The 25,151-nt window shown below is 45.3% G+C and overlaps 2 protein-coding genes across 7 annotated transcripts in view; one reads left to right on the top strand and one right to left on the bottom strand.

Annotated features, from left to right (window-relative positions):
- BIN3 (bridging integrator 3) overlaps positions 1 to 19,913 on the top strand; it is a 149,036-nt gene extending 129,123 nt beyond the window's left edge. For all 6 annotated transcript variants that reach the window (XM_063138949.1, XM_063138953.1, XM_063138952.1 and 3 more), the window contains 3 exons: positions 487 to 628; positions 3,155 to 3,289; positions 18,763 to 19,913. In XM_063138949.1, the coding sequence (XP_062995019.1) occupies positions 487 to 628; positions 3,155 to 3,289; positions 18,763 to 18,909 (424 nt within the window). In that variant the 3' untranslated portion in view covers positions 18,910 to 19,913. The remainder of the gene's footprint in view (positions 1 to 486; positions 629 to 3,154; positions 3,290 to 18,762) is intronic.
- Positions 19,914 to 20,841: 928 nt separating this feature from the next.
- The window catches only part of CCAR2 (cell cycle and apoptosis regulator 2), a 34,400-nt gene continuing 30,090 nt past the window's right edge, over positions 20,842 to 25,151 (bottom strand). The window contains exons 19-21 of the mRNA XM_063138926.1: positions 24,940 to 25,140; positions 23,964 to 24,169; positions 20,842 to 22,063 (exon numbers count right to left, since the gene is read on the bottom strand). Of these exons, the coding sequence (XP_062994996.1) occupies positions 22,007 to 22,063; positions 23,964 to 24,169; positions 24,940 to 25,140 (464 nt within the window). The 3' untranslated portion in view covers positions 20,842 to 22,006. The remainder of the gene's footprint in view (positions 22,064 to 23,963; positions 24,170 to 24,939; positions 25,141 to 25,151) is intronic.

The raw sequence follows: 25,151 nt of genomic DNA, 5'->3' as shown, positions 1-25,151 counted from the left end.
CACACTTAGGTCCTCTGGGAAGAATTTACTACAGACAGTCAGAACTAGGCTGACAACTGTTACCCAGAGGACCTTCTCTTCTGCCGCTCCCAGACTGTGGAATGGCCTGCTGGGAGAGATTTGTCAACTTAATAGTCTTTTCGAATTCAAGCTCGCTGTAAACACTGATCTCTTCCTGCAGGCCTACCAAGTCGAATTTTAAGATATTTGACTGTTATTTTAATGTTGTATCAGTTTTATATGTTTTAAATCAATTTTATGTATTTTATGGTATTTGTAGTAATGTTGTTCCCCGCCTCAATCCAGAGGGAGAGGCGGGTAAGAAATTATTATTATTATTATTATTATTATTATTATTATTATTATTATTATTATTATCATCCTCCAGTTTACAAAGCATCCAGCTTCTGTTCCTCACACACTTAAGCTTGGGCTGGGTGTAGTGAGAACACCATAAACAGGATTTTTACAAATGTTTCCCTGCAGATTCAGTGGTGTTTTCCCCAGCCTGAACAATGCAGTGAAACGGCGTGAGCAAGTTCTGCAGGAGTATAAACGGCTGCAGTCCAAGTTGGAGAAATATGAAGAGAAGGAGAAGACCGGGCCCATCCTGACCAAGTTGCACCAGGTACTGAGCCAGGGAGGAAAAACACTCATAGCCTAATGGTCCGAGAAGTTTTAGGAGTTTCCCAGGTGCAGGGTAACATCTTCATCAATCATCATCATCATCATCATCTCTATACTGCCCCAAAACTGAAGCTCTCTGGGTGGTTTACAAAAATTAGAACATTCAACAGTAAAAATCAATATACAAAATCTAAACCATAGAAGCATAAAAATAGACAACATGTAAAAATTTAACATTTAAAATACATTTAAAAACTACTTTAAACTCTCAGCCAGGCCTAAAGATAGATCTGGGGTCCATTAAAAACTCAGCATATGTGGTTAAATGCCTGGGAGAAGAGAAAAGTCTTGACCCGTCAACCATTTTTGTGGTTGTCATGGGACTTCTTTCACACAGCTGCAAGTGCTTGTCCAAATGGAATGCCCAGAAGAGTTGGCGCCGTTCCACCGGTGGTGGTCTAGATACTTCCTTGAGGTGTTTGCTCCTTCAGTGTCTTTAAGTTCTAGTTCTGATGTGATAATTAGTGTTCTGTCACTCTAGTTTAGTCTGACTAGTTTACATGTAGAGAATCAAGCTTGAACACTGTAACTTGGCATAAGAGAAAGTCAGCTTTGTAGCACCATCTTTAGAACTACATGTGTCCATTCGGTGCTCAGCTCCCATGTGTATCTTGGTTCCTGTTGCAGTTTCCTTTTGTAATGTAAAAAAGAAAAGGGAAAAATTATTTTTCCATTCCACATTTCTCTGCCATTGCTTTCCCTCTCCGCACAGGCCCCATCCTCCAGTACCAGATTTTTTTCCTCTATATCATGTTTTTAAAACACAAGAGCTCTCAAGATTTAGTCCTGTGTTTATACATTTCCTGCAAGTCCATGTACCTAGCTAAGAGCCATAGGCATACAACCACAAGAATAGCTTCCAAACTTCCACAGTACCTTGGTGTATGAAACAGTCCAGCAAGGTATGCTGAGATCCTGGCAAATCTAGTGGGGGTGGTCAAGTTGGTAATGTTTTCCTGCAGATTCAGTGGTGTTAACCAGTATGGTATAGTGGCTAAGGTGTTGGACTGGGAGTCGGGAGATCCAGGTTCTAGTCCCCACTCGGCCATGGGAACCCACTGGGTGACTTTTGGCCAGTCACAGACTCTCAGCCCAACCTACCTCACAGGGTTGCTGTTGTGAGGATAAAATGGAGAGGAAGAGGATTGATTACGTATGCCGCCTTGGGTTCCTTGGAGGAAAAAAGATGGGATATAAATGTAATAAATAAATAAATAAATAAATATTGAAAAGGGGCTCTAAAGCCCTAGTTTTGAAAATGAGTCTAAGGCTGCCATTCTAAAGCCAACAAATCTTTCCATCAAGATGCTCTTAAGGCAGGGTGGGGGTGGTAGCACGTAGCCCTCCAGATGTGCTCGGACTGCAATTCCCATCAGCCCTAGCCAATGTAGTCAGTAGTGAGGGTTCATGGAAGTTGCAGTCCAACAACATTGGGAGGGCCACACATTCCCTATCTCTGTTTTAAGGGAACTAACCGTAATTGTATTTAGGATTACAGTGTTACTTTCCTAAGTCACTAAGAGCCACTTCATATAGCTGTACCTTGCAGTAAATCCTGCACCCCTAGACACTCAGTGGGCTGAAATCTGGGGAGCTCTGGGCCAATCCCAAAGCGCTAAGGGCACATGCTTCTTCTTCACCCTTTGCTTGAGAAACTCTGGTGTATTGATGGCAAACAGCTTTGCCCTACAAATGGTGGAGCAGCTCTGAACCTAATGCTGTTAACACTCTTTTCTGCGTTTGCATGAAATCTCTAAGAGATTGAGTTCAACAGAACTGAAGAATGCAAATTTTTTATAACTCTATAAATTGGGCATTGTGTTAAAGAATTACCATATCAACATTAAGAAAAGCACATTCAAGCTCAATAGTAAAGAAGCTTAGAATGAATCTTATGTATGCAAAAACCTAAATATATGAAAAAGTGAGCTGCTTTGTCCCTGATGACTAAGCAAGAAGGAGTTTTTCCTAGTAGGACTTTGTTGGGAAGAGCAGGGGGACGCAACAGTACCCTCACTCTAAATCAGCTTTGTTTGCCCTCATTGATGTCAGCATATATCTGAATTTGACAGGCTACATAACATTGTGATTTAGTCATATTTGGTATGTGATCCCTGATTGACTAGGATCTGCAGTCATCTATGAATCTCTAACCAATGGAGGAAATGGTGCAAAACTGAAAAGGCGTAAAACATACTCAACAGTAAACTATTTGGGGAGGCCCTGAAATTACTACTTACATCTTGAAATGGTGAAATATTTGGCAAAACCGTAATGTCTTGTAGTATGTATCTTCTCTCTAAACGCTCCTGAATGACTCCGAGGGCACTTCACATGATAGGGGTTATGAGGATTCATTCCAGCCAAGCTGCACGAAGTACTGAGCCTGGAACAAAGGATAGGCATTGGTTGAAGAGTAACGTTTTGTCCTCTTCTTCTTCTTCCACCTTCTTTTCTGTTCCTCCAGGCACGGGAAGAACTGAGGCCAGTGAAAGATGACTTTGAGGCTAAGAACAAGCAGCTTCTGGAAGAGATGCCCAAATTTTACAGCAGCCGGATCGATTACTTCAAGCCGAGTTTTGAATCTCTGATCCGGGCTCAGGTATGAGTCAGGCTGGCCTGTTCCTTCTGCCCTAGTGTAATCAGCCTTGTTTACTGAAACACACCTAAAGCATCTAACCCAGCCTTCCCCAGCCTGGTGCCTTCCAGATGTATTGGACTGCAACTCCCAGCATGCCCCAGCCAGGGGAGAGAGAGCCCAGAGATCATATGAGATGACGGGACTCTAGGTAATGGTGATAGGTTTTGATTGTCCTTTTCCCACCATAGGTTTTTTGTACAAAAGTAGAATGTGCAAGGGGAGGGTCGTGTGCATATTTTTGGTGTAGGTCCCTAACTTTGATAGATGCTAATGAGAGTCAGCATCTGCCTGGAATCCCACTGGTTACTAACGTGGATAAATGGAAGAGTGGTGAAATTCAGTCATTGCTGAGAGTCCCCAATTCCCTTTTAAAGACTAGCGGGCCTGAGCCTTGATTCTTTGTGAATGTTCTCTCTGCCCAGGGCTTCAACCTCAAGGCTAGATCCTCAAGTATGTCTTTCAGGAAATGTTGATAAATGAGAGGTTCTGCAAGCGAGCAAGTCCAGCTTGTGACTCTTTATCCAGTTTGTCAGTATTTGAACACAGGATTGGTTTTTGTATTACTCTGTTGATTGGAAAAGGTGGTGTTTTCTTCCGATGCAGAGCATGGAATTCTGTATTGGGCAGCGGAGGGAGAGGAGGTACATAGCTGTGTGGCTGAGTCTGGGAGGGATTTCTGCATTCTCTATTTGAGATGCCACCTTCTTTTTGAACCTTGAACAGAAATCACTTGAAGACTGTAAAGTTGTCGTTTTCATTTAAATGAAAGGCAGAGATTTCTTGCAGTTCAGGACATTCTACTTGACCGGCGCTGCAATCCTCTTCATGTCTACTCCAAAGTAAGTCCCACCGAGTTCAGTGGGACGTTGTCCCAGGACTGCAGCCCAAAGTGTGCCGCCAGAATCTTTGCGTGGTGGCCGTGCAAATTTCTGGACCCTCAGTGGATGAGGCGTGAGCTGAAAGCATCAGCGGATGGATTTTAAACCTAATAATGTTAAGATGTTGTGATCGTTATTTTAATATCGTATTGGTTTTAATATGCTCTTTTAACTAGTTTTATGTATTATATTGTATTTAATGTTGTTCCCCATCTCGATCCAGAGGGAGAGATGGGTGAGAAATCAAATTATTCTTATTATTATTCCCCCAAAACTAGCTGAGGCAGGATTTAAACCCCTTAGGAGTTCCAACTCGGTATTGCAAACACTGAGCTCCAGCTCTTCCTTGGGCTCTGCTTAAATAAAGGAGTGTGCCTAATCTCGCCTTCCTAGCCAGCGGCCGGAACCCGCCCCTGCCGGATCATCCCTCATCCTGTGAGATCAGGGTGGGAATGAGCTCAGGCCCAGAAGCACGCGAGTTGTAAGCGGACTCAGCGCCGCCCACAGCCGGCTCATTCATCCAGCCGGTAGTCTTTTTCAGGGTCTCTCTTTCTCTCTCCCTCTCTCTTCCTTCCACGCCTCATTAAGTTTATTTGGTTTTGCACGGTGTCGTGTTACTCAGAATAGCTATTTCTGTTCTCCTCCTCGTCTGTCTTTTTTTAAGAGTTGGAATCGCTCACCGGCTGCAGCCCTTCTTGGAGGGGCCAGTGTGTGGCTGACAGACAGGCTGATGTCTTGGTTTTCTGAATGAAACTCGAGGCAGCAGCATCCAAAGCTGCTGTTCATCCCATCCGTGTTCAGCGGCTCGGTCCATTGGGTTTCCCTGCCTCTTGAATTGGAGCCCCTGGCAATGGGCCAGTCTTGGAACAGCACAATAAATATGAACTGTGCACTGAGCCTGGAAGCCACTGTGAGCGACCTTCTGGGGCAGGACGCTTGGACCAAAGGCAGTCCGTCAGGAGGCATGTGAATGACAAGCAGCTTGCTTAAGGGGTTATTCAGGCTGAGGTCTCTACGCTCCCCATTTCCCAGGAATTCCCCTTTTCTCTGGCTGCAAGAAAACTGTTTGTTCTCATTGTGGACAGAAGTATTGTGGCACGAGAGAGAAAAGCAAAGACATTATTCTGATAACAAACAGTTCAAGTGTACTCATTTTTAAAAACCCTGTAAGTACAGTACTTCCTTCTGTTGAGTTCTATGCGAAAATAAAAATCAAAGAGTGTTTATGGGATTGTCACCTTTACTTTTATTCCTGTTGGCCCTGATTCTGTGCCTTTAGCAGCAGCAGCCTGGCATTCAGAAATAAAACAGGTGCCCTTTTTCTGTCTCCATACTAGAAGAGGCTTCTTATATTTAGTTCTTGCAAACTGGGCTGCTACTGAAAGCACAAGACAAGAGCTAGTTTTAAAAAATGGTGGTAAAACTAGAGGTTGTTACACAGAGGCTGGATATCCCCTATCATGGTGCTTGGAGTAGTGTATTTTCTGCGTTGGCAAAGGGTTGGCTAGATGACCTGTAAGGCCCCTTCTAGCTCTGCGATCCTACACATCAAGTTAAGTTTTTGTTGCATTTAAGTCCTTGCTGCAGAGTTAGGAGGCTCTGATGTCAGTTGGGTGATGAATCCTCTCTGAGTTTCAGACAGAGTTTTAGCACCTTGGAGAGCTCCTTTGGAGTTCTGTTTGGTTCTGGCTGATGCTTGGCCATGCTGGCTTGGACTGATGTGGGGTGGGGAGTGTTAAAGTACAAAAAGAGGGTAGAAAAGCTCAGTGGAAGTGTACCTGCTTTTCATGCAGAAGGTCCCAGGGCCAGTCCAGGGAATCTCCAGTTAAAAGCTATCGCTGTCTTAAAAGTCTGAAAAGTAGCTGTTAGTCAAACTCAACAATATTGAGCTAGATGGATCAGTGGTCTGACTCAGTATAAGCCTGCTTCCAGTTGAAGCTGGTGGCTTCTATATCAGTGGGGCAGTGAATCCGCTCTGGGTTTCAGCCAGAACCAGTCAGAACTCCAAAGTTAGCGGCCACTTTCAATCTTAACCCTCCCCTCCTCCTCAATTCCCGTTGGTCTACCTTAGACGGCTGTTGTAGGGATTGCTGAGTCAATGTATTTAAAGTACTTCAAGCAACTTGGGAAAAGTGCTAGACTATCCTCCCCCAACCTGGAGCCCTCCAGCTGTGTTGAACTGCATTTCCCATCATTCCTGGCTTAGATCCGTACGCTGGGAATGGGCTGTGCTTAACAAAATGTTGCGGACAATGAATTTAGGGCTGGTAAGATGACCTTCACTTCTGAATCATTCTCTGTGTTGGATATAACAGCCAAGCACACTGTGCCGGAGGCAGATTAGTAATGGGTCCAAGATTGCTTCAGGACTCGTGCCCAGTTATGGCCCCTCCTAGACCACCCTCCAAGTTTTCAGTTTTATTTATTAGCAACTGAGAAGTGTGACCGACAATAGTACTGTGGTCACTTGACAAACTTCTCAAAGTGTACCACTCTTTCAATGTGGTCTTCATATTGTTCTCCAGATATGGTTGTGCAGTTATTGATCAATTGTAAGCCTCGGGGGTCCTGTTTTTGGGCTGGAAGTGACTCATACGCTTGTAAATAAATAAAATGAACAAATGAATACATGATGAACATAGTTTACTGGCTCAAGAGTTCCCAAGAATTGTTCCAGGTCTCAAGAACTGTGGGAAACAGCAGCAAGAAAAGTGCAAACCGAATGTAGATCCAGCCACAAGTAGAAAATAAATTGTGGAAGTTTGAGGTCTCGCTACATGGCTGCACTCCCAGCTGGCAAGGAGACTGCTTCATGCAAACTGTGTTCTCACAGCAGCTGCAATTGCACATGTATGGATTTAATCACCCAGTAAGCCAAACCCTCTGTGTGTTAACCCTAATCCTTCCCATGTTGTTTTGTGTAATTACTGGATGTGGGGAAATTGTCATTTTTATGCAGAAGACCCACCTCCAAAGAAACAGAGCTCAGCAGGAAAGCCACCTGGGCGGTGGAGCTTTTCAACACAACAAGCGAAGTTCAATGACCTAACTTGCCTAGGTCTTTTGTGTGTGTGCATGTTTACAAGCCCCACATCTGTTAACACTGAGATAATTTTAAATGAGGCACGTATTTGCATGGGGGCAGGAGTGTTAAATCTCAACTGAGTGGCTGGATTTGGACATAACACTGAGCTAGAGTTTAGCACTCCGGGAATAAGCCTGGGTGAGTGAACTTCAACTCATGCCGTCCTCTTCTCCTCTGGCACCACCTTGAAAAGGAGATTAAAAGTTTTTGTATACATTTTTAGTGTGGCTGTTTTTAGAGAGCCAGTGTGGCATAGTGGTTAGAGTGCCAGAATAGGACCAGGGAGATCCTGGTTCAAATCCCTATTTAATGGGTAACCCTGGGCCAGTCACAATCTCTCAGCCTAGCCTGCCTTACAGAATTGTTGTGGTGATAAAATAGAGAGGGAAGTAACTATGTACACTGTCTTGAGCTCCTTGGAGAAAGGTGAAATATAAATTTAGTAAGTAAATAATACATAAACTAACCTCTGCTACTCATTTTATCCAAACTGAGAATTGTGGTTAATGTTAACTGTGCTTTAGGGAAACAAGCCAGGATTGTAAACCACAGTTTAAAGTTGGCTTGTTTTCTAAACCACAATTAAGTCTAATCACAGTTTGGTCTGGGTTCAGATGCAACAAGTAAAAGTAAAAAATGAGCTTAACTCCCTTTTAATGCGTCTTTACTCCTAAAATGTGTGCTTATGGAAAGGCTGCCCTAAAACCTTTTCCACCCTCTTTCCAAGGAGCCTCAATCATAGAGAGGAGCATGATGCAGCAAATAGCTGGCAGTTGCTCCAGGGTTTAGAAATAATAATAATGATGATGATGATGTATTTATTACCCACCTCTCTGTTTGGATTGAGGCAGGGAACAATAAGTATATATACATAAAATTGATTAAAAACATAGTACACATTATTAAAACATCCTAAAAACGTCCTAGACTCTAGAGCTAGGGTAGGAAATCTGTGGACTGCCAGATGTAGCTGGACTCCAACTCCCATCATCCTTGGCTGTATTGGCTCAGGCTGAAGGGAGTTGCAATCCAATAACACCTGGAGGGCTGCAGGTTCTCCACCTCTGCTTTAGAGTATAATTCTAGCCTGTGGACACCCAAGGTGCCCACAGAGACATCTCTCGTCTCCTGACAGGCTCCTTCCCCTCTTGAATTTTATTCTGATTTTTTTTAAAGCAACTCTTTTGCTGCTGCTGTTGTTGTTGTTGTTAACTGGGAGGTTGGCGTGTTGCACTGCAAAGTCCCCGTCTTCAGTGCCATCTTTATTGAGTCCCTTTGGACCCCAGCGTCATTCTTTGAAAATAAAAATGGTGGGAGGCTGCAGCCCAGCACTTCGTTTTGAAGCACGCCCTGCTGCCCCCAAAAGGATAAGATGGGTGGTAGGAGTGTCCTGGGAGGCTAGAGGGGGTGGCAGGGAACTTCCTGGGCGCTAGAGGGGTCGGATGAGAAGCAAAGTGTGGGCTTCTGCGCCTTTTGGTGTGTGTAAATGAGCAAGAGAGAGAGGTGGCTTGTTCGGGCACAGTGTGCGTTTTGCCTGGTGGGGCTTGCCTGGGTCTTGGGTGTGGGAGGGTTGTTTTTGCAGGGGTCTTTGGATTTGGGGCATGGGTGGGTGTTTTGCCTGTGTGTGATACCCTGAGCATCACCAGTCTTCCTTCTGTGAACTGGGTATTTTGTTGTGCTTTGTGGGGGCAATGACATGCTTTGGTATTTGAGGAATAGAGACCACAGTTCCTCAGCCAAGTTACTTACCTTTGAAACTCCTCCGTTTGGCTCCTGTGAAATGGGTACCGGAAGAGAAAACTGCGTTTATAAGAGTGATTTTATATTTGTGAACTCAGGGCCCATCTTTGCCTTCTACTTAAGTTCTTTGGCAACTTATTTTTCTTTCAGTTTTACCAGTTTGCCATCTGGGATAATGGCTATTTTGTGACTGGCCATGGCAGCCACTCTGCGTATGGGCAAGCTCCCCCTCCCCCATGGCAGCCATTTTCTGAAAGTGCTGACGACACTGTCAAAATTCCAGATATGCCCACCGACTCCCAAAAGTCCCTCACCCCCTGGTATAATTGTCGTAGCTTAGAAAAAAGGCTATTTGCACTTGGGCCACTCAGCCTGCCTGATGCCAAGGGCTGATGCAGCATTATCCCCCCTCCCCCGACCCTCCCGGTGAATATTGAGTGCAATGTTCTAATACTAAATACTTCTGCCCACCCACAAACTTCATCTGAATTTTTGGAGTCAATCATTTCCCTTGTCGTAGACTTTGAAGTTCCCACACTAAGATGAAAGGGGGAGAGTTTGTGCTCCCTCATTGATGGGAGCCTTGTGAGGAACACTCCCTTCTCTCCATGTTCTTATCATTCTCTGTTTTTAGAAAAATCCATTTCTGTCTTCTTCTGAATGTTTAAGATGTCTGGGGTCTGAATGTTGTGCATCCAGCAGGTGCATAACATCTGTTTTTGAAGCACTTGGGGACAGTTTTCGTTTGTAAGTGGCTACCAGTAATGCAAGCCGAAGAAGTTATTTCCTGATTCTAAGCAACTGTGCCGTTTTATTACCCCTGCAATGCTAAATTCTGTAATGCTGTCCTGCCTAGCAGTTGGTCTACTCTATCCTAAGTATGTAATTGGTGCTAGAGGGGTGAGCTCTGGACACTGGAGAAATGTTGGGAGCTCTTAAAACAGGGGCTTTTACATAGAACCATTAGTCAAGAGCACACCTGTTAAAGAATTCTGTGACTTGTAAACTGGAAGCATTCTGCTCACGTTTCCATTAGTTTGACTTTTTATTTGGATATTTGTAGCCCCTCCTGTACCCTTAGATTCCTCTAAGTTAGTCTTCCCCAACCTGGTGCCAACCAAACATTTTGGACAACAACTCCCAGCATTCCTGATCATTGACCTTGCTGTCTGGGGCCGATGGGAGTTGAGATCTAAACAATCTGGAGGGCTCCAGCTTGAGGAAGGCTGCTCTGTGAAGCAGTATTTTGGAGAAATACTAAGAGTACATGGCATATATTTATATTTTCAGTCAAATTCCCATCTTTGTTTTGTTTTACATAGAGGGTGATGTAACTTCCTTCATACCTTTGAGCACAGACGGGCAACTTGTGGCCCTCCAGATGTTCTGGCCTACAAGTCCCATCATCGTTAGCTAATAATGTTGGAAGTTATGGGCCAAAACATCTGGAGGGTCACAAGTTGCCCAGACCTTCCTTTGAGGTTCTGCTGTGCTTTGTGAGTGGAAGATTTTGCTGCTGAATTTCTTTCTGTGTGGTACTGAAGAGTGCATTGTAATTCCTGGGCAGTGGTCTGGTCACGTGGAAGAGTGACTGAAATGTATTGCATTCTGAATTCAGTGTCACATTTTTAACTCTTGCTGTTTTTAAAGATTTATGTATTGTTCAAAATATACACAATTGGCAAAAAGCATTAACATTTGCATGCTTTGATACTTATAGTCAAAGAAAAGGAATTATAAGAAAAGGAATTGAGAATAAAATAGCCAGTATCATATTGCCCTTATACAAATCTATGGTGAGACTACACTTAGTGGTGACCAGAACTGTACACAGTTCTGTCTACACCTAAAAAAGGATATTATAAAGCTGGAAAAAGTGCAGAAAGGGGAAACTAAAATGATTAAGCGGCTGGAGCATCTCCCCGATGAGGGAAGGTTACATCAACTGGGATTGTTTAGCTTGCTAAGGGGAAATATGATAGAGGTGTACAAAATTATGCATGGTGTGGAGAATGTGGATAGGGAGACATTTTTCTCCCTCTCTCATGCGGTCATCCCATGAAGCTGACGGGTGGGAGATCCAGCACAAATAAAAGGAAGGACTTCTTCATACAGTGCATAGTTAAATTATGGAACTCACTACCACAGGATGTAGTGATGGCCACCAATTTGGATAGCTTTAAAAGGGGGTTGGATAAATTCCTGGGGGCGAAGGCTATCAATGGCTACTAGCCCTGATAGTTGTGTGCTATCTCTTGTATTCGAGGCAGTTGCTGGGGAACATGGGTGGGAGGGTGCTGTTGCACCATGTCCTGCTTGTTGGTCCCTGGCCAATGGCTGGTTGGCCTCCGGGTGAACAGAGTGCTGGACTAGATGGACCCTTGGTCGGATCCAGCATCAGGGCACTTCTTATGTTGTTTGTAAACCAGTATTATTCAGGAACATGGAACTCATGCAGTGGATTTGGGTGTGGATGGGTTTGGTTGTTCTGTTTCTTTTGTTTAAATTTTAGTGGATGTTAAAAGTTTTCCACATGAATGTCCCTTCTTACATCGTCAGGGGAGGATGTGCACTTTCTGGAGTGTGGTGCCCTCAAGTGGATTTATTTGGTTAATACCGCTAATCTTGGCCATTCCCCTCCCCGTCGCCTTGAGGATGTGACCTTCCTGGTCTGAGGATAGTTAATGCTTACGAAGTCTCTGTGGCTGCTTTAATGCATCCTGGGCTTGCTTTTCAAAGAGAGGAAGTGCTGCTTCTCCCTTTGCTTTCGACTGAGCTGGTATTGGAGTGGTAAAAACTTAGAACCAGTGATTGGGATTCTTCCAGAAGTGGAGTGAAATGCTTTCCAAACTACGTAAAGTTCTGCCAGTGGGTCAAAGAATCCTTGTGTCCAGACTGAGCCATACTTTGTGTATACACATTAAAATCCATGGAACTTAAGATAATCATGACTTACTTGCCCCATTGATTTCAGTAGGTCTACTCTTGGCATAGCTAAGTCTGGATCCAATCCATTCTCTTTCGTTTCAGTGGAATTTGTCTTGAGAACAGATCGTCCAACCAGTGCTACCCGATTCTGTGCATATTTACCTGACAGTAAGGCCCATTGACCTTAGTGGGACGTAACTTCTTTAGTAAGTGTGCTTCCCAGTCTTTTGCCTGGTAAAAGCACAGCAAAATAAAAAGGTCTTTACATGGTGTCAGGAAGACATTAAGGCCGGCACCAGGTTAGCCTCCCAGCGGGAGTGTCATGAAAGAAAAGGCCCTCTCCTTAGGTGGCAAGGGGTATCCATCCACACCCACACACACACTAATTAAAATGTGGCGTGATATACTGGGAATATTTCCTGTGCAGCCTCACTGAAAATAATGGGAGACACCCAAGAGCAGGGTAGTAGATGGTGTTTTATACCTTGCTTCTGCCTGTCTGTCTCCCACTTTGCCACCCTTAATGGCACCCAAAATCCACTGAGTGAGTTGGCCACCTCACCTTGTGTTATGGAAGGGCTGCCCCCGTGTTCTAGGCCCGTGGCTTGCCAACTGGGAGGTTAGGCCTAATGCTCCATTGCCGAAATTGCTCGCTTTCTCTCCTCGGCAGCTCTGTTAATGCCCATCCGTTGATGGGCGCAGGAGGCAGGCATGGGACCACGCATCTTCCCAGAAGGTGCTCACGACCTCAAAGTTTAAGAATGCCCCCTCTGGCCCTTCCTCTGAGAGGGATGGAACACCTGTTGGCTTTCCTGTGATTATTCTTGTTCGGGAGGGGGGGCACTCTGCCTCCCCAGCCACGCTTCTGAAATGTGGGGGCATTGCTATATGGAGCCTGACCGGTACAGACTGTCCGCTGGACTGAAAAAGCATCGGGTATCTTGGAGTCCATGGAATGATATTCCATTAGAATCGGTTCCTCTCCTGAACTCTGATCTCTAGAATTGTTTTCTCCACATTGTAGCTATATGGAGCTATAAATGTTGTAGGTCCAAACAATGGCAGCATCCTAGCCAATGCATGCCTTCAGCCCTGTCGCTAATTCTGCACAGGAAGGTCGTGTCAGTTTCTCAAGCAGCATCTTAGCCCAAGATACCCAGTCAGACATGTTCAGTAAATAAGGCCCAGTGGTATTATTTTTTCCCTCCTTCCTTGTTTGTGAATCCACTTCAAAAGGGGTCTGCATGTGGGGCATTTGTAGCCACCAAATGTTCAGTTAGTAGGATTGTCAAAGTATGCCACCAATGAGCCAAGACTCTGGAAGTGGGCATTCTCTCGTCTTTACAGGAGTTGATAGCAGAGGTGGCAGAATAGAAGTGAGTAGAAGTTATTTGTGCTTGCTGTGTTGTTACAAAGTTGGAAGGTTCTCGAAAGTTCTAATAGCACTAAAGGCTTTCGGTTGGGACTGTGTGTATATATACCCTGTTAAAATGTTTTGTTTTTTATTATTTTTGTGCCATGGAAAGCTGCATTCCACAACCCAGCCCTGCTCACACTGTAGCACACTTTTGCCCAGTCGAGGGTCTGGTTTTCCCTTCCCCTGCAGAAGCGCTGCACACAAGGCTCCACTTCTTCTGAGAGCGTGATGAGTAGCATTTTGGGCACATCCTTCCTATGAAGGGCACATTGCTGGGATGTAAGCCCTGTGGGGATGCTTGCACTGTGCTTTTACATGGGGAAAGGTGGCGCCCACCGATTGTAGTTTACTAAGGGTTCTTGCTACTTAGTCACACAAGAACTGAAGCAGGGGATAGCGTGAGTTATGGGGCTTGTTCCCGTGCACCAGTGCATGTAGAGAGTACCTGTTGGAGCATATGTGTGGACCAGTTCCAGTTAATGTTATTATCACCAACTGATAATAGGGTTCACTGTTTCTGCCACTCTCAGGAGAATTAAAAAGGGGACATTGTCAGCTGGTCCTTGGGAGAGGTGGGGAAATATATTGCAAGTGGAACTGGTGTTAACTAATACGGTATATAATGCAAGAGCCCCTCCCCATGTTCCTTAGAGCTGAGCAGTTTAATGGCACAGTCTGAGACTTGCCCACTCAGCCCCTAGTGGCTTGGCTTGTCCTATTTTGGTTGTTCTGCTGTTGCTGATTTGATTTCATTAGTCATTGTGTAAAGCAGCAGCCCTGCTGAATCACCAGAAAGCACAGCTCTCTTACCTGCTGATTAGAAGGGAAAGCAGTGCTACGGATCTCAGTACTTTTGCCTCCCTGACGGTGCCCACCACCACTCCCCACTCCAGCTGGGCAGTAGGGTAAACCGAGGAACGAGGGTGGGGCATTTGAGGATCTGTCGAGATTTAGGTGTTCCCAGGAGAGGCAGCCTCCTTCCACTTAAAATAAAAAGCCGATGCACTGTGGTGGTGAGGGGGAGAGGCTGTCTCCATGGAGATGGTGTATATATCGGTACCCAAACCACTTGCTTTTAAAGTGACAAGATCCTTTTGGATGGGGGCTGCAGCAGCTTAGTAGAAGGACCCATCTGACTGGAGACCTGTGGGTGGGCTAGTAAGCTGTCTTTGCATCGTTCTTGTTGCATCTTTTAGCTACAGGATCCTTGAGTTGGTGTACTACTCCTGCTGCGTTCTGGCATGTAAACTCTAGGTTGTAGAGCAGAAGTGGGGAACCTGAATTGCGTTTTGGAGAAGTTCTTGAGGGGGGGCACATTCCAGTGGCGGACGGGGCCAAAAAGAAACTGGGTAGGCCACAAAATATCGACTGCTTGTAGCTTAAAGCTCTTGCTCTCAGTAACTAAGCCTCAGGAGTGGCATTTCAATTTTTTAGGATGTAGAAAAAAACTGCATGAATGCTGGAAATCCACTCAACAATTGGTGGTTGGGTGAAAGGGGGCGTGGCCATCTGGGTAACCCTGGTTGGTTCGTATTTGGCCCCGGGGCCTGGGGTTCCCCACCCCTGTTGTAAAGGAATAGGGGGAAAGCAGGACTTCCCTTGCCTGAGATGGCTGAAATGCTTGGATCCATTCATGAGCACCCAAATGAAGGCTTTGGGGATGCTGAAAGCTTTAGCAACAAGGAAAGCCAGATTCTCCAGCCCAGAGTTTAGAATTACATCTGTCAGAGAACTGTGATCCTCTGCTGCTGCCTCCTCCCAAGGAAAGCACAAGGTCCCCTTCCATACAAGATCATGAAATTTAATCCTGAATTAATCAGTGAGGAGTAACCATTACCCTCTTGATTCTGTATTCTCAATTATCAACACTCATTAGAATCGCATCAGTTTGGAACTGGAAAGGCAAGGGAGGATTGTTTAGCATTTTTCTTCCATGCGTAGCATATTTATTACACTGATGTTACACATGCCTTTGTTTGATGGATTTGGATTCAGACACAGACCTTATTTAACTTTAGTAAGGTGGACACATCATGCACCCACCAGCCCATGGCCTGGGACCCAAGCAGTGGCGAAAACACATGCCAGTTGATCTGGCCAAGAGATGGATTGGGCTTTCAAAAGCTCTTTCAAAAGCAACAGTCACTGCAGAGTGGGCTACTCAGTTACTTGAAGACAGTTACCTCTCCAGTAGATTTTGTCGTAGCGGACATCACAGGAGAATGAAGAATACCTTGTCTAATGTCTTTCTGCTTAAGTGAATGCTTCAGCTCAGGCTGCGTTATTTGTCAAATGTAGAGCTGATTAGCCACTTTTTTTCTGTCTTAAAGCTCCTCCATGGAAGCTTATAGATGGGAGCAACTGTCCAATGTGCCGTCTGTTTGACTACACAACAATTGCAGGGCACAGGGAGCAGTGGTGCAAAAGCTGGGATGCTGAGCTTCCTTATAGAGCTTACTCCATCAGCTTCCGTTGCTATGGTGATGATGTATAAAAGGGGCAGTAACAGCAAGGCAGTATGGCCCAGTGGGCTAAGCGCAAGGCAAAGATCATGCTAAGCACCCTCCAGCTTTAAATCCCGGCTCTTCTTACCGTGCTTGTGCTGACCTTGAGGGGAATGCACTTGCCCCTTTGGGCACCCGTCTAGAATGTGGGGATAAGAATAGCCATGTCGTGGGGGCGTTGGGAGGATTAACCAGCATTTGTGAAAATCCTATCCATGCTTGGCTGCCCATGAAATGTTTCAAAGGAGGCAAGTGTTAAGCTAGGCGTGCGTGTGTGTGTGTCCGTCCGTGTCCAACCCTCCCCCCCCCCCGGTTTTAAAGGTAGCTTGTTGCACACTTACGAAGGAGAGCAGGAAACGCCGTTCTTCCCCCATCTGTGTGCTAGAAAGGTCAGAGTTCATGACTCACTCCTGCTGCCTCCTCTGCACAGCTCCAGACGGCTGTGTAGGAAGAGGGGTTTTGTCACTGCCTAATCACGACCAAGCAAACTGATCCCCTTCAGATGTGGGGATGTAAGTGTGGCAGCTGGGGTCGAGCCGGGATCTTCCTCCTCCAATGGGGGCAGGGATGGGGGAGCAGCAAACGCACAAGCTTGCTGCGGTTTCCTTTCTTGTGTTGCTGCGTGGAGGTCCAGAGTTCCTGAAACCCCAAATGTTGTAAGAGTGGTCTCCCAAACAGTTTTCTGGCAGCTGTTTTGAGGAACTTGAAAAATATGATTGAGTATCTTGTTACTCCAGTGTTCCATGCTGTGAGATGAGAGGGACACTGCTAAACTCTCTCTCTCTCTCTCTCTCTCTCTCTCTCTCTCTCTCTCTCTCTCTCGTATACACTCTTCTTTCATATTTAAAAGACTGACACTTGATTTTAGCTGCTTTTTTTTTTTTTTACTCTACTTCTACCTCAAGTACCATCAGGCTGCAGCAGAGGAAGTGAAATTGGTCCTCATAAGAATTTTGTAACTTTTAAGATCTGGTGTCAGGGTTTGCTTTTTCTATTCAGCCCTTCCCACCCCTTTAATGCCTTGTCTTTTAGGTTGTAAATTGGGGGCAGAGACTATATTATTATTATATTTTATTTTATTATTAATCTTGCTTGCCACTTTGGGAACCTTTTTGTCTAAAAACCAGAGTAAAATATTTTAAATAAAATGGCATAATAGGAAAAAGACTAGATCTAAGGAAAACCTGCTGTCTTTGCTTGCAGATGATATATGTATGCATCAGTCATGACAGCCATCATTTTAGTAGAGGCATCTCACACATACAAGAGGGACGGTTTCTTCTAAGATGATGCTTACCATTATAGTTTTTATCAGTAGTTGTTTTTAAACTGTTATGACTGCTCAATTGTTATTAGAGGCTTTTTAGTTCAAAATATTTCAGTTCAGTTCATTTATTTATTTATTTATTTTATTTAGAATATTTATATACCGCTCCCCATTGAAAAATTTCGGAATGTAACCAATTAATCAGTAAAACAGTGCTAGGAGGTGGAAGCTGGTGATAGTTCTGCTCACCTTGGGCAGTGGCCTCCTGTGACTGTCGGCATGCAGCCCCCAATGTCTTGGCCTTTGGACTAAACATCGCTCCCCACCCATGACCTAAAAAATTGCAGTGTTGATATTTAGATGTCAAGAGTTGGTGATCACAGTTGCAATGTTACTAGCCTTTTCATGCCTCAGTTAGGTCGTTTTTAGCGTAAACAGTAGTGGGAGATGGTGCGTCACCTGCATGCAGGCTGGATTTTGTCAGTACTCAACAGGACCTTGTATCTCCTGTCCAGTTATGTGCACCGGTGTTCAGTAGGGTCCCCAAGCAAAATATGGTGTGCATACTCTCACCTCCCCCTCCTCCCAAATACACACAAAATTTTCATCTGCCACAATTTCAGCTACTTGCCACTTCAAGCAGTACTAATAATCTCATTAGTTTAGCTTAATCAGATGGTGGATCTTGCCAAGAGGCTTCATTGTTTTTGGTCCAGCCTAATGTGTGAGTTTTTAAGTGCAGTTCCCGATTATTGGTGCCTGCTTTTTGCCCAGTTGCAGCCTTAATCGTAATTCCATGTAGTAAAGGGCATTTCTGGGTGGGCCTGTCTCCAGCGACGGGTGTCCGTTTCTGTGCCAATTGTCTTCTGGAAGTGATGCAAAACATTTCTCTCTAGGACAGTGGTGGGCAACTCATGGCCCTTCAGGTGTGTTGGCCTACAACTTCCATTAGTCCTCGCTGGCATAGCCAGTGATGAGGGATCATTGGAGATCTAGGCCAAACATCTGGAGAGCCACAAGATTCCCCCCACCCCGCCCAATGTGCTAAGACAATACTTAGCAAGCAAAGGCAGTTCTAATGTATGTATTAAGCAGAGTTTTAAATGTTGGGGACTATTACCTACCCTGAAACTAAATGACATATATTGAGGAATGTGAAAATTCTGTAAAAGCGGATGAGTGCCATTTGTGGCCAGTTGAACCATCGTCTAAGCACAGTGCACTGGCTGCTATTGAATGAAAAGTAAAGGCACGTAGGATTGTGAAACCTTTAAGCAATCAACTCAAACTTACATAGTTATCAACTATGTTTTCTTTCAGTGGGTGACAGCCCTAGACAGCAACCACTACACCACCCTGAGATCCTAGTGATGTAGGGCAGGATATACATTATAATAATAATAATAAAAAAAACCACACAAAGTTGCAGGCTGGCTCAAAAAGGGCCGTGTCATCTTTAGAAATGTTTTCTATTGCGAAGTATTAAAATGCCTTTGTCTGTATTCTCTTGAAGTTGCAGAGGATGGGTGGTGGCTATAGATCACAAGGGAGGCCCCTGTGGCATAGGCTTTTGAGGGAATATGTGCTTAACAGGACTCGTGTTCTTTTCCACTAGGTTGTGTACTATACTGAAATGTACAAAATCTTTGGCGACTTAACAGAACAGATTGATGAGCCCGGCCTGACAGATGAGCAGAGGGAGAAGGAAAATGAAGCCAAGCTGAACGAACTGAGGGCCCTTTCTATCGTTGCTGATGACTGACCTCCAAGTCAAAGTCTCCAAAGCAGCAGCTGCTGGTGCCAGGGGCCAGGAGTGGAAATCGCCTTTTGCTCCCTGCTCTCTAATAAAGACCTGGGACTGACTTTTAACCCCATGCAAACATGCCATTTTGATCTGGTGTCTCTGCAGCAGTCCTCCAAAGGCTGAATTCTATCAACGACAATGTGGCAGGATCCTCATCACTGCAGCTTGCATAGGGGTGTTTGTGACTAAGTTCCTGGACTCTGGAAGGGGGCAACAGCAGCTTATTACCCCAAGACACCATCATTTACATACAAGCATCTAACTTATGCTGCTTTCTTCATGGTGTATTGAGCAATGTGAGTCTCTCTACTGTGGGGTGTGAAGTCAATTACTGTAGTTACCCCCACCCCCAATCTGTAGCGTTACAGAGAAGCTGCTGTCATAGTAGCTGGCCAGTTTCAACATAGGATTGAGCCACTGTGCCTTTAAGGGAAATCTTTTCATCCTGCTGAGGCCTTGTTCTACAGGCAGCACTGTAGAAGGCTGTCTAAAAATAGTAGCATTTTTCAATACTGGATATAATAGTTTAATTCTGCTAATGTAGTTTAATTGTTATGAGCCCAGAGAAAGGCTGCCGTGGAGCAGGAAAGGCAATATAATATATATGGCCTTCATGCAGATCCCATGCATTCTACATCTGACCCTGTGCAGGCCTACGTAGAGTTACAGAAATACCCACATGAATATCAGTGGTAGGCGTGTAACCTGTTTTCCTGTGAGGCTGTCTGCCTATCTTGTGCTAGGGACGGGGGGTTAAGCTAATAAGGAAGAACATGCCCTATTCTTCAGAGAAAGCTTCTCTGGAAAACAGGTTTCCTCCTCCTTGGTCCACCACAGGTGTTTTTCCTGCTGTATCCTCATTTATGGTTAATCAAAATGTAAAGCCAGGAGGTAGATGACTTTTAACAATTTTATGTGCTCTTGTAACCCTTGACTCTGATTTTATTTTTACAAAAAAAGAAAAAGGAAACAAAACCCTGTCTTCCTGATTTGTATAACCACTATACACACACACTGCTGCCCCCTACTGCCTGAAGAGGCCACATTAAGCAGGACACACCTGTTACATGAGAACAGGGTTAATTTTGCTCCTATATAATGTTAGCCTGTTAGCTGTAAGCTGCCCTACTCAGCCCTTTCCACAGCAGCTAAAGCTAACTTTGGGGGGGAAGAGAGATGAACTGTTTTTTCTGACAAGGCCATTTAATGAGTAATTTTATTAACTACAGTAAGTACAATCTGAAGTTGCTGCTTTCTCTCTTCCTCACCACCACCACCCCACTCCATTTGGGTAAAGTATTGGTTATGTCACAGCCTGCAAGAATTGCCTTCAACAAGATTTTAACAAACCAACTAACAAGTCCTACAATTGCCGTCATCAAATTTAGTCTGAGGAACTTAATTGTTGACAGTGACTCTCTCAGCCGGAAACACTGTCCACAAAGCAGCAACTGCCTCTCGCTTCTTCTACCTCTCAACAGTTTGTCAGACAAACCACATCATCATCACATTGTACACTTCTCTCAACGGTGCCAACAAAAACTATGGAAGGGCAGCTAAATTTGCAGTTCGACAGCATCACCCACCTTTTTTGTCCTGTTCCATGCTGGGGCTGCTAGAACATGTCGTGCCAGGGGCAAAGGCCACATTCAGTCTGTAGGGTAGGAAACCGAGTTGCCGTTTCAGGTCCTTGTGACCTTACGTTAGGTCAAGTCCATGTGGCTACTTCTGCTTCTCCCTCTCCCCCACCATCAAGCTGTGCTTGAATGACCACTTTGACAATGGTGTGGCAGTTGTGCATGGGTTCGTTTGGAGTTTAAAAAACAAGCATTCAAGCAAAGATACCTTAATCTCAATGCAAAAGGAAATAAGAAGGCACAGACTTCCAAGTGAGGAAGAGATTTTTATAAAAGGGAACCTGGCCAGTTAAATACAAGTTGTTACCACATTTACAGACTAAAAGCAACACACATCCAGAAGTAACAGGCCACCTGAGGGTGGGGGAGCAGGTGGCCAGAGCAGATGCAAACCATCCCCATTGCCGGAGGGACCAGGCCCAGGCCCTGCTTTGCACAGGTCCACCAGCTACTCTGCAAAAGACTACCACAGGACCCCAAGGGGCTACCTATCTACCACAGCCCTCCTGCCACCTACAACTTCCCCAAAATGGAAGTTAAATGTATTGCAGCCACCCTACTGCCAAGGTCCGAGACCCTGAAGCCCAGACCTGATGGTCAAGAATTTCACTTAACATTTCAAGGCTCGCGCGAACGCAGCACGTTGCTGAGCCTTTAAAGCTACATCTGGTAAATGAGTGACTTGAGACTGGCCGAGAGGGAATCAAATGGCATTGTTTTCCTTAAAATGGCTAAAATGCTGTGCTGAATGCGTGAGGCTTTAAGCCCCAACCACAGCACCCGCAAGAGCCACAAACTAGCCTGCAGCACTGAATGCACAATCCATGGAGGGCACAGGCGGGAGCCACTGCGTTGCTTCTGATGTTTAAAGCCCTGCCAATTCTGATGATTCCTTTGCCGTCAAAAGGCAGGCAGAGCGCCGCCTCCTTGAGCGAAAGCTTGCAGGGGGAGGGAGGGGGAAGTCTCCATGCAGCACAAAGAGGCTAGCCACACCCTTTGGAGCAGTCGGCACCTCCTGTCCATTTACAACAGCATCAGGCTCAGTACTGGGCTAAAATTTCCCTTCTGAGGCTTGCTGCTGGGAGACAGCCTGAGAATACCTACATCGTAGCTTCTCCAATCACACAACAGACCATCGAAACTCCTACCTAATGGGTATCCTTTAAACAATAATGGTGGCTCCAGCGTATGAACTGTGAATCCCAGCCATGCGTGGGCTAGGTGGCCCTTTCCCCAAGCCTGGGGTGGTGGAGGTGGAGGTGGTGGCGGTGGTTTTAGGATGAAAACCAGCTCCGGCCCTTCACATGGCAGCGAAACGGTTGAAGGCTTCAAAGGCTTACCCCAACCGCTAACCCACAGCCCAAAAATACCAAACCAGGGTACAGATCTTCCCTGCCAAGCTGCTTCTCCGGGGAATGTCAGTTGCCGGAAACTGCTGTAGGTGTTGGTTCTTTCTTTTCTAAGCAATTATTGGTCTGGAAGAGACAAAGGTGAAGAAGCACAGCAGTAAGAGGAGTGAACATTACATTTATTTCATTCTCTTATCCTCCCCAGCTTGAAGGCTCAGCCTATCATCCCTTTAAAAGATCCAATAAAAATTGCAAAATGGAATACTACATTCAACGGTAAATACACCAGCTTAGCCCAGCTGTTAGAGGCGGCCCTGAATAAGTATTGCAGGGCTTCTATTCTGTAGGACCGAGATGCTGCTACAGAAGTATCAATGACATTATGGAATCAGACCCTTTTTTCCCTTGCCTCAGAGGCTTTCTTAAAACTCTTAATTTTTGTGAACCACCCAGAGAGCTTCAGCTATTGGGCAGTATAAAAATGTAATAAATAAATTTTACAGCTGATCTGTACATTCAGGGAAGTTGCATCCTTGAACTGTCTCATGGAAAAGAAACAGGTTGGGGAAATCAAAAGTTTGAATGTTCCAAAAACTCCCAGTCCAGGGGAAATGATTATATCAGAGAAAGGGGATTCATACCATCCTGTTTTCTCAACATGTTATTCTTCTACAAATGGACAAGATAGTGGTGTGCTTCGTTTTGCTCTTAAACATGAGATAATCGAGTATTTGATCTCCCAACCAGCAGTATGAAGCAGTACCATCCGAGGAAGTGTGTATTAGCCCTAGATAATGTCTAGGTAGATCAGCCTGAGAAAATATGCTGGGGAGAGGGGAAAAGGACAGGTACAAGGAGACATCTCTTCCGTGAGCAGTGGTTCGCATACTCCATACTGATGGGCATTAGAATTTGAATTCATAAGCAATCCTGGCAACATCTGACAAGCATTTGCAAATAAACCTTCAAATAATTATTTAGTGCAAAGCCGTAACAAAATCCAAATTTTCACTCTTAGAATAAACGGCAGAGATTGGGCCTATAACTAATTTAAAATGGATATAATCCAGAGTTTTAGGAAGGGCTGTGGGATGACTTGGACAAGGATCCCAGCTTGTCTCTCCACTCCTAGACGAAATCTAGAGGCAGAAATAAATCAGCTTCCATCTTTGTGAAGAGATCTGGTTTGATCAGGAAGTTACTGCGCTAAGAACTTCAGTCCCACCTCCAGAGAGGGAAACTCTTAACTTGTATTGAGCCAGGCTCCTTACACCTTCTGCAGTCCTAAGCACACTTACTAGGGAGTAAATCCCACTGAAATCAATGGGCTGGTTCATATGATCAAAAAAAGGCCCTGCTTGTTGTGAGCCACAGCATGTGCTGGGCACGATCCACATAATTGCTGCTCCACCCCAACTTACTGCATTGTCTGAAGTCAGGCAGCACAGTTTTTTTGGATGGTTAAACAATCCTCATATAACCCTACAACAGCCCATGGATTATTTGAGTATTATTTAACCTCCAACATCCCATGCAACCAGAGTTCAGCAACCAGGTGATTATAAAAATCGTGTGCTGCGGCTCACAAACCATGGTGGCTTGTGCAAACTTGAGTCACTGGGACTTTCTAGGTACATATGCACAGAATCAAACAGCATAGGTTTTAATGATCTCAAGACAAAAGCCACCGAAATTAAGAGGATGGATTGGATCCAGACTTAGTCATGCCCAAAGTAGATCCATTGAAATCAATGGGACAAGTAGCTCATGACTAATTTAAGTCCCATTGATTTCAGTGGGTGGTTTACACAGATAAGATCAATGTAGAAGAGGTTCACAACATGGCCACACAATTGCAGCCCAGAGATACCTGTTCAGCATCTCACGTGCATTAACCTTTCTACGTTTACCAAGCCATCACTGCTGGAATCCGCTGTTTACGGAACTGCAGGAGAGACTGGTCGAAAAGCCACCATGACACCAATCAGAATTGGGCCCGGCTGAAATATCTCCCCAGGCTGGCTACCTTCTCAATGATCTTCTGGATTTCCAGCTGCAGCGGAACCAGGCGTTTCTTATTCTCTTGCAACAGCCTCTGGAAATGGGATTTTTGCCTCTCGGCCACTTTGGACTGCTCCTCCATCTCAGTGAGGCGCTTCTGCAGCTCCTGCACTTCCAATGTCAAGGCCTTGTTCGATGTCTCTGTCGTGGAGAAGCGAATCTGGGTCTCTTCTGTAAACACGGCAGGACAAAATCAGCTTCCGAGTAGTAGAGCAACAGATGGAGATCAGAGCAGTGCAACATCCTAGCCAAAACAAGGAAGAGCAGCCACTGTCCTGAACCCACAGAGTCCACAACAAGTAAGGGATCAGCATAGAAATCCAAAGTACCTCAATTAGTACCTGAGTTGGAAGAGAAATCGTTTACAGGGGGCCACTGTGGCAACAGCACTACTGGGGGAAGAACTCCGGTTTGTGCCCTTTTGAGTTTTGCTGCACTCAGATGTTTTGTGGAATCTCTTTGATTGGAGAACATCAAGAGTACATGGACCAAACCCCTCCCTGCCCTCAGGGAAATCCAGAGGGCTCACAGGCCACCTCCAGCTAAAATCCCTGGACATTCAGGCAGGTGGAAGTAGCCAAGAGCAAGCTGGGAGTGCCTGCCTATAAATCAGTGCAGTCGCCAGCATCTCTTAAGAGTTCTGCCACCCAATGTTTCATGCTGTTTCACGCCATCTCAACACCTGCACCCAAGTCCTCTGCTGGGTTTTACTGGTCTAATACATTCCGGCCAAAGGTTTTGGGTGCCCTGCTGTCCATCAGGTAACAGGTGCCCGTGAATGTGCTCTCTCCGAGGCAGCCATCAATCCCAATGTTTTTGAGAGGGGGAAGCGAGGCAAGTCTTTTCACACTTGAGCCCTGCCTTGGTGCTGCTTCTTGGGGATACTGGACGGGGCCATCCCTCAGTGCAACAGAAGCCAACCCTGACCCCACACTGCTCACCCAATTTGAGCTCCAGCGTGTGGATTTTGTTCTCCAGATAGAGTCGGCTGTTTTCCGTCTGCTCCGCCTTTTCCAGCAGTTTGCCCACGTTGAGGATAGCCCCGTTGTATGAAACCAGATTACCGGACTGAGTTTCTGGGGTAGACCTAGAAGGAGGAGCCTCAGGCACAGGGCTGGATGAGCACAGGAGAGCGAGGTTGCCTGCAAGGGAG

Source organism: Elgaria multicarinata, chromosome 12, assembly GCF_023053635.1.
Source record: "Elgaria multicarinata webbii isolate HBS135686 ecotype San Diego chromosome 12, rElgMul1.1.pri, whole genome shotgun sequence".
In the NCBI taxonomy this organism is placed as follows: Eukaryota; Metazoa; Chordata; class Lepidosauria; order Squamata; family Anguidae; genus Elgaria; species Elgaria multicarinata.
Note: the sequence above shows the minus strand (reverse complement) of the source record. Positions and strands in the feature narration are given on the sequence as shown.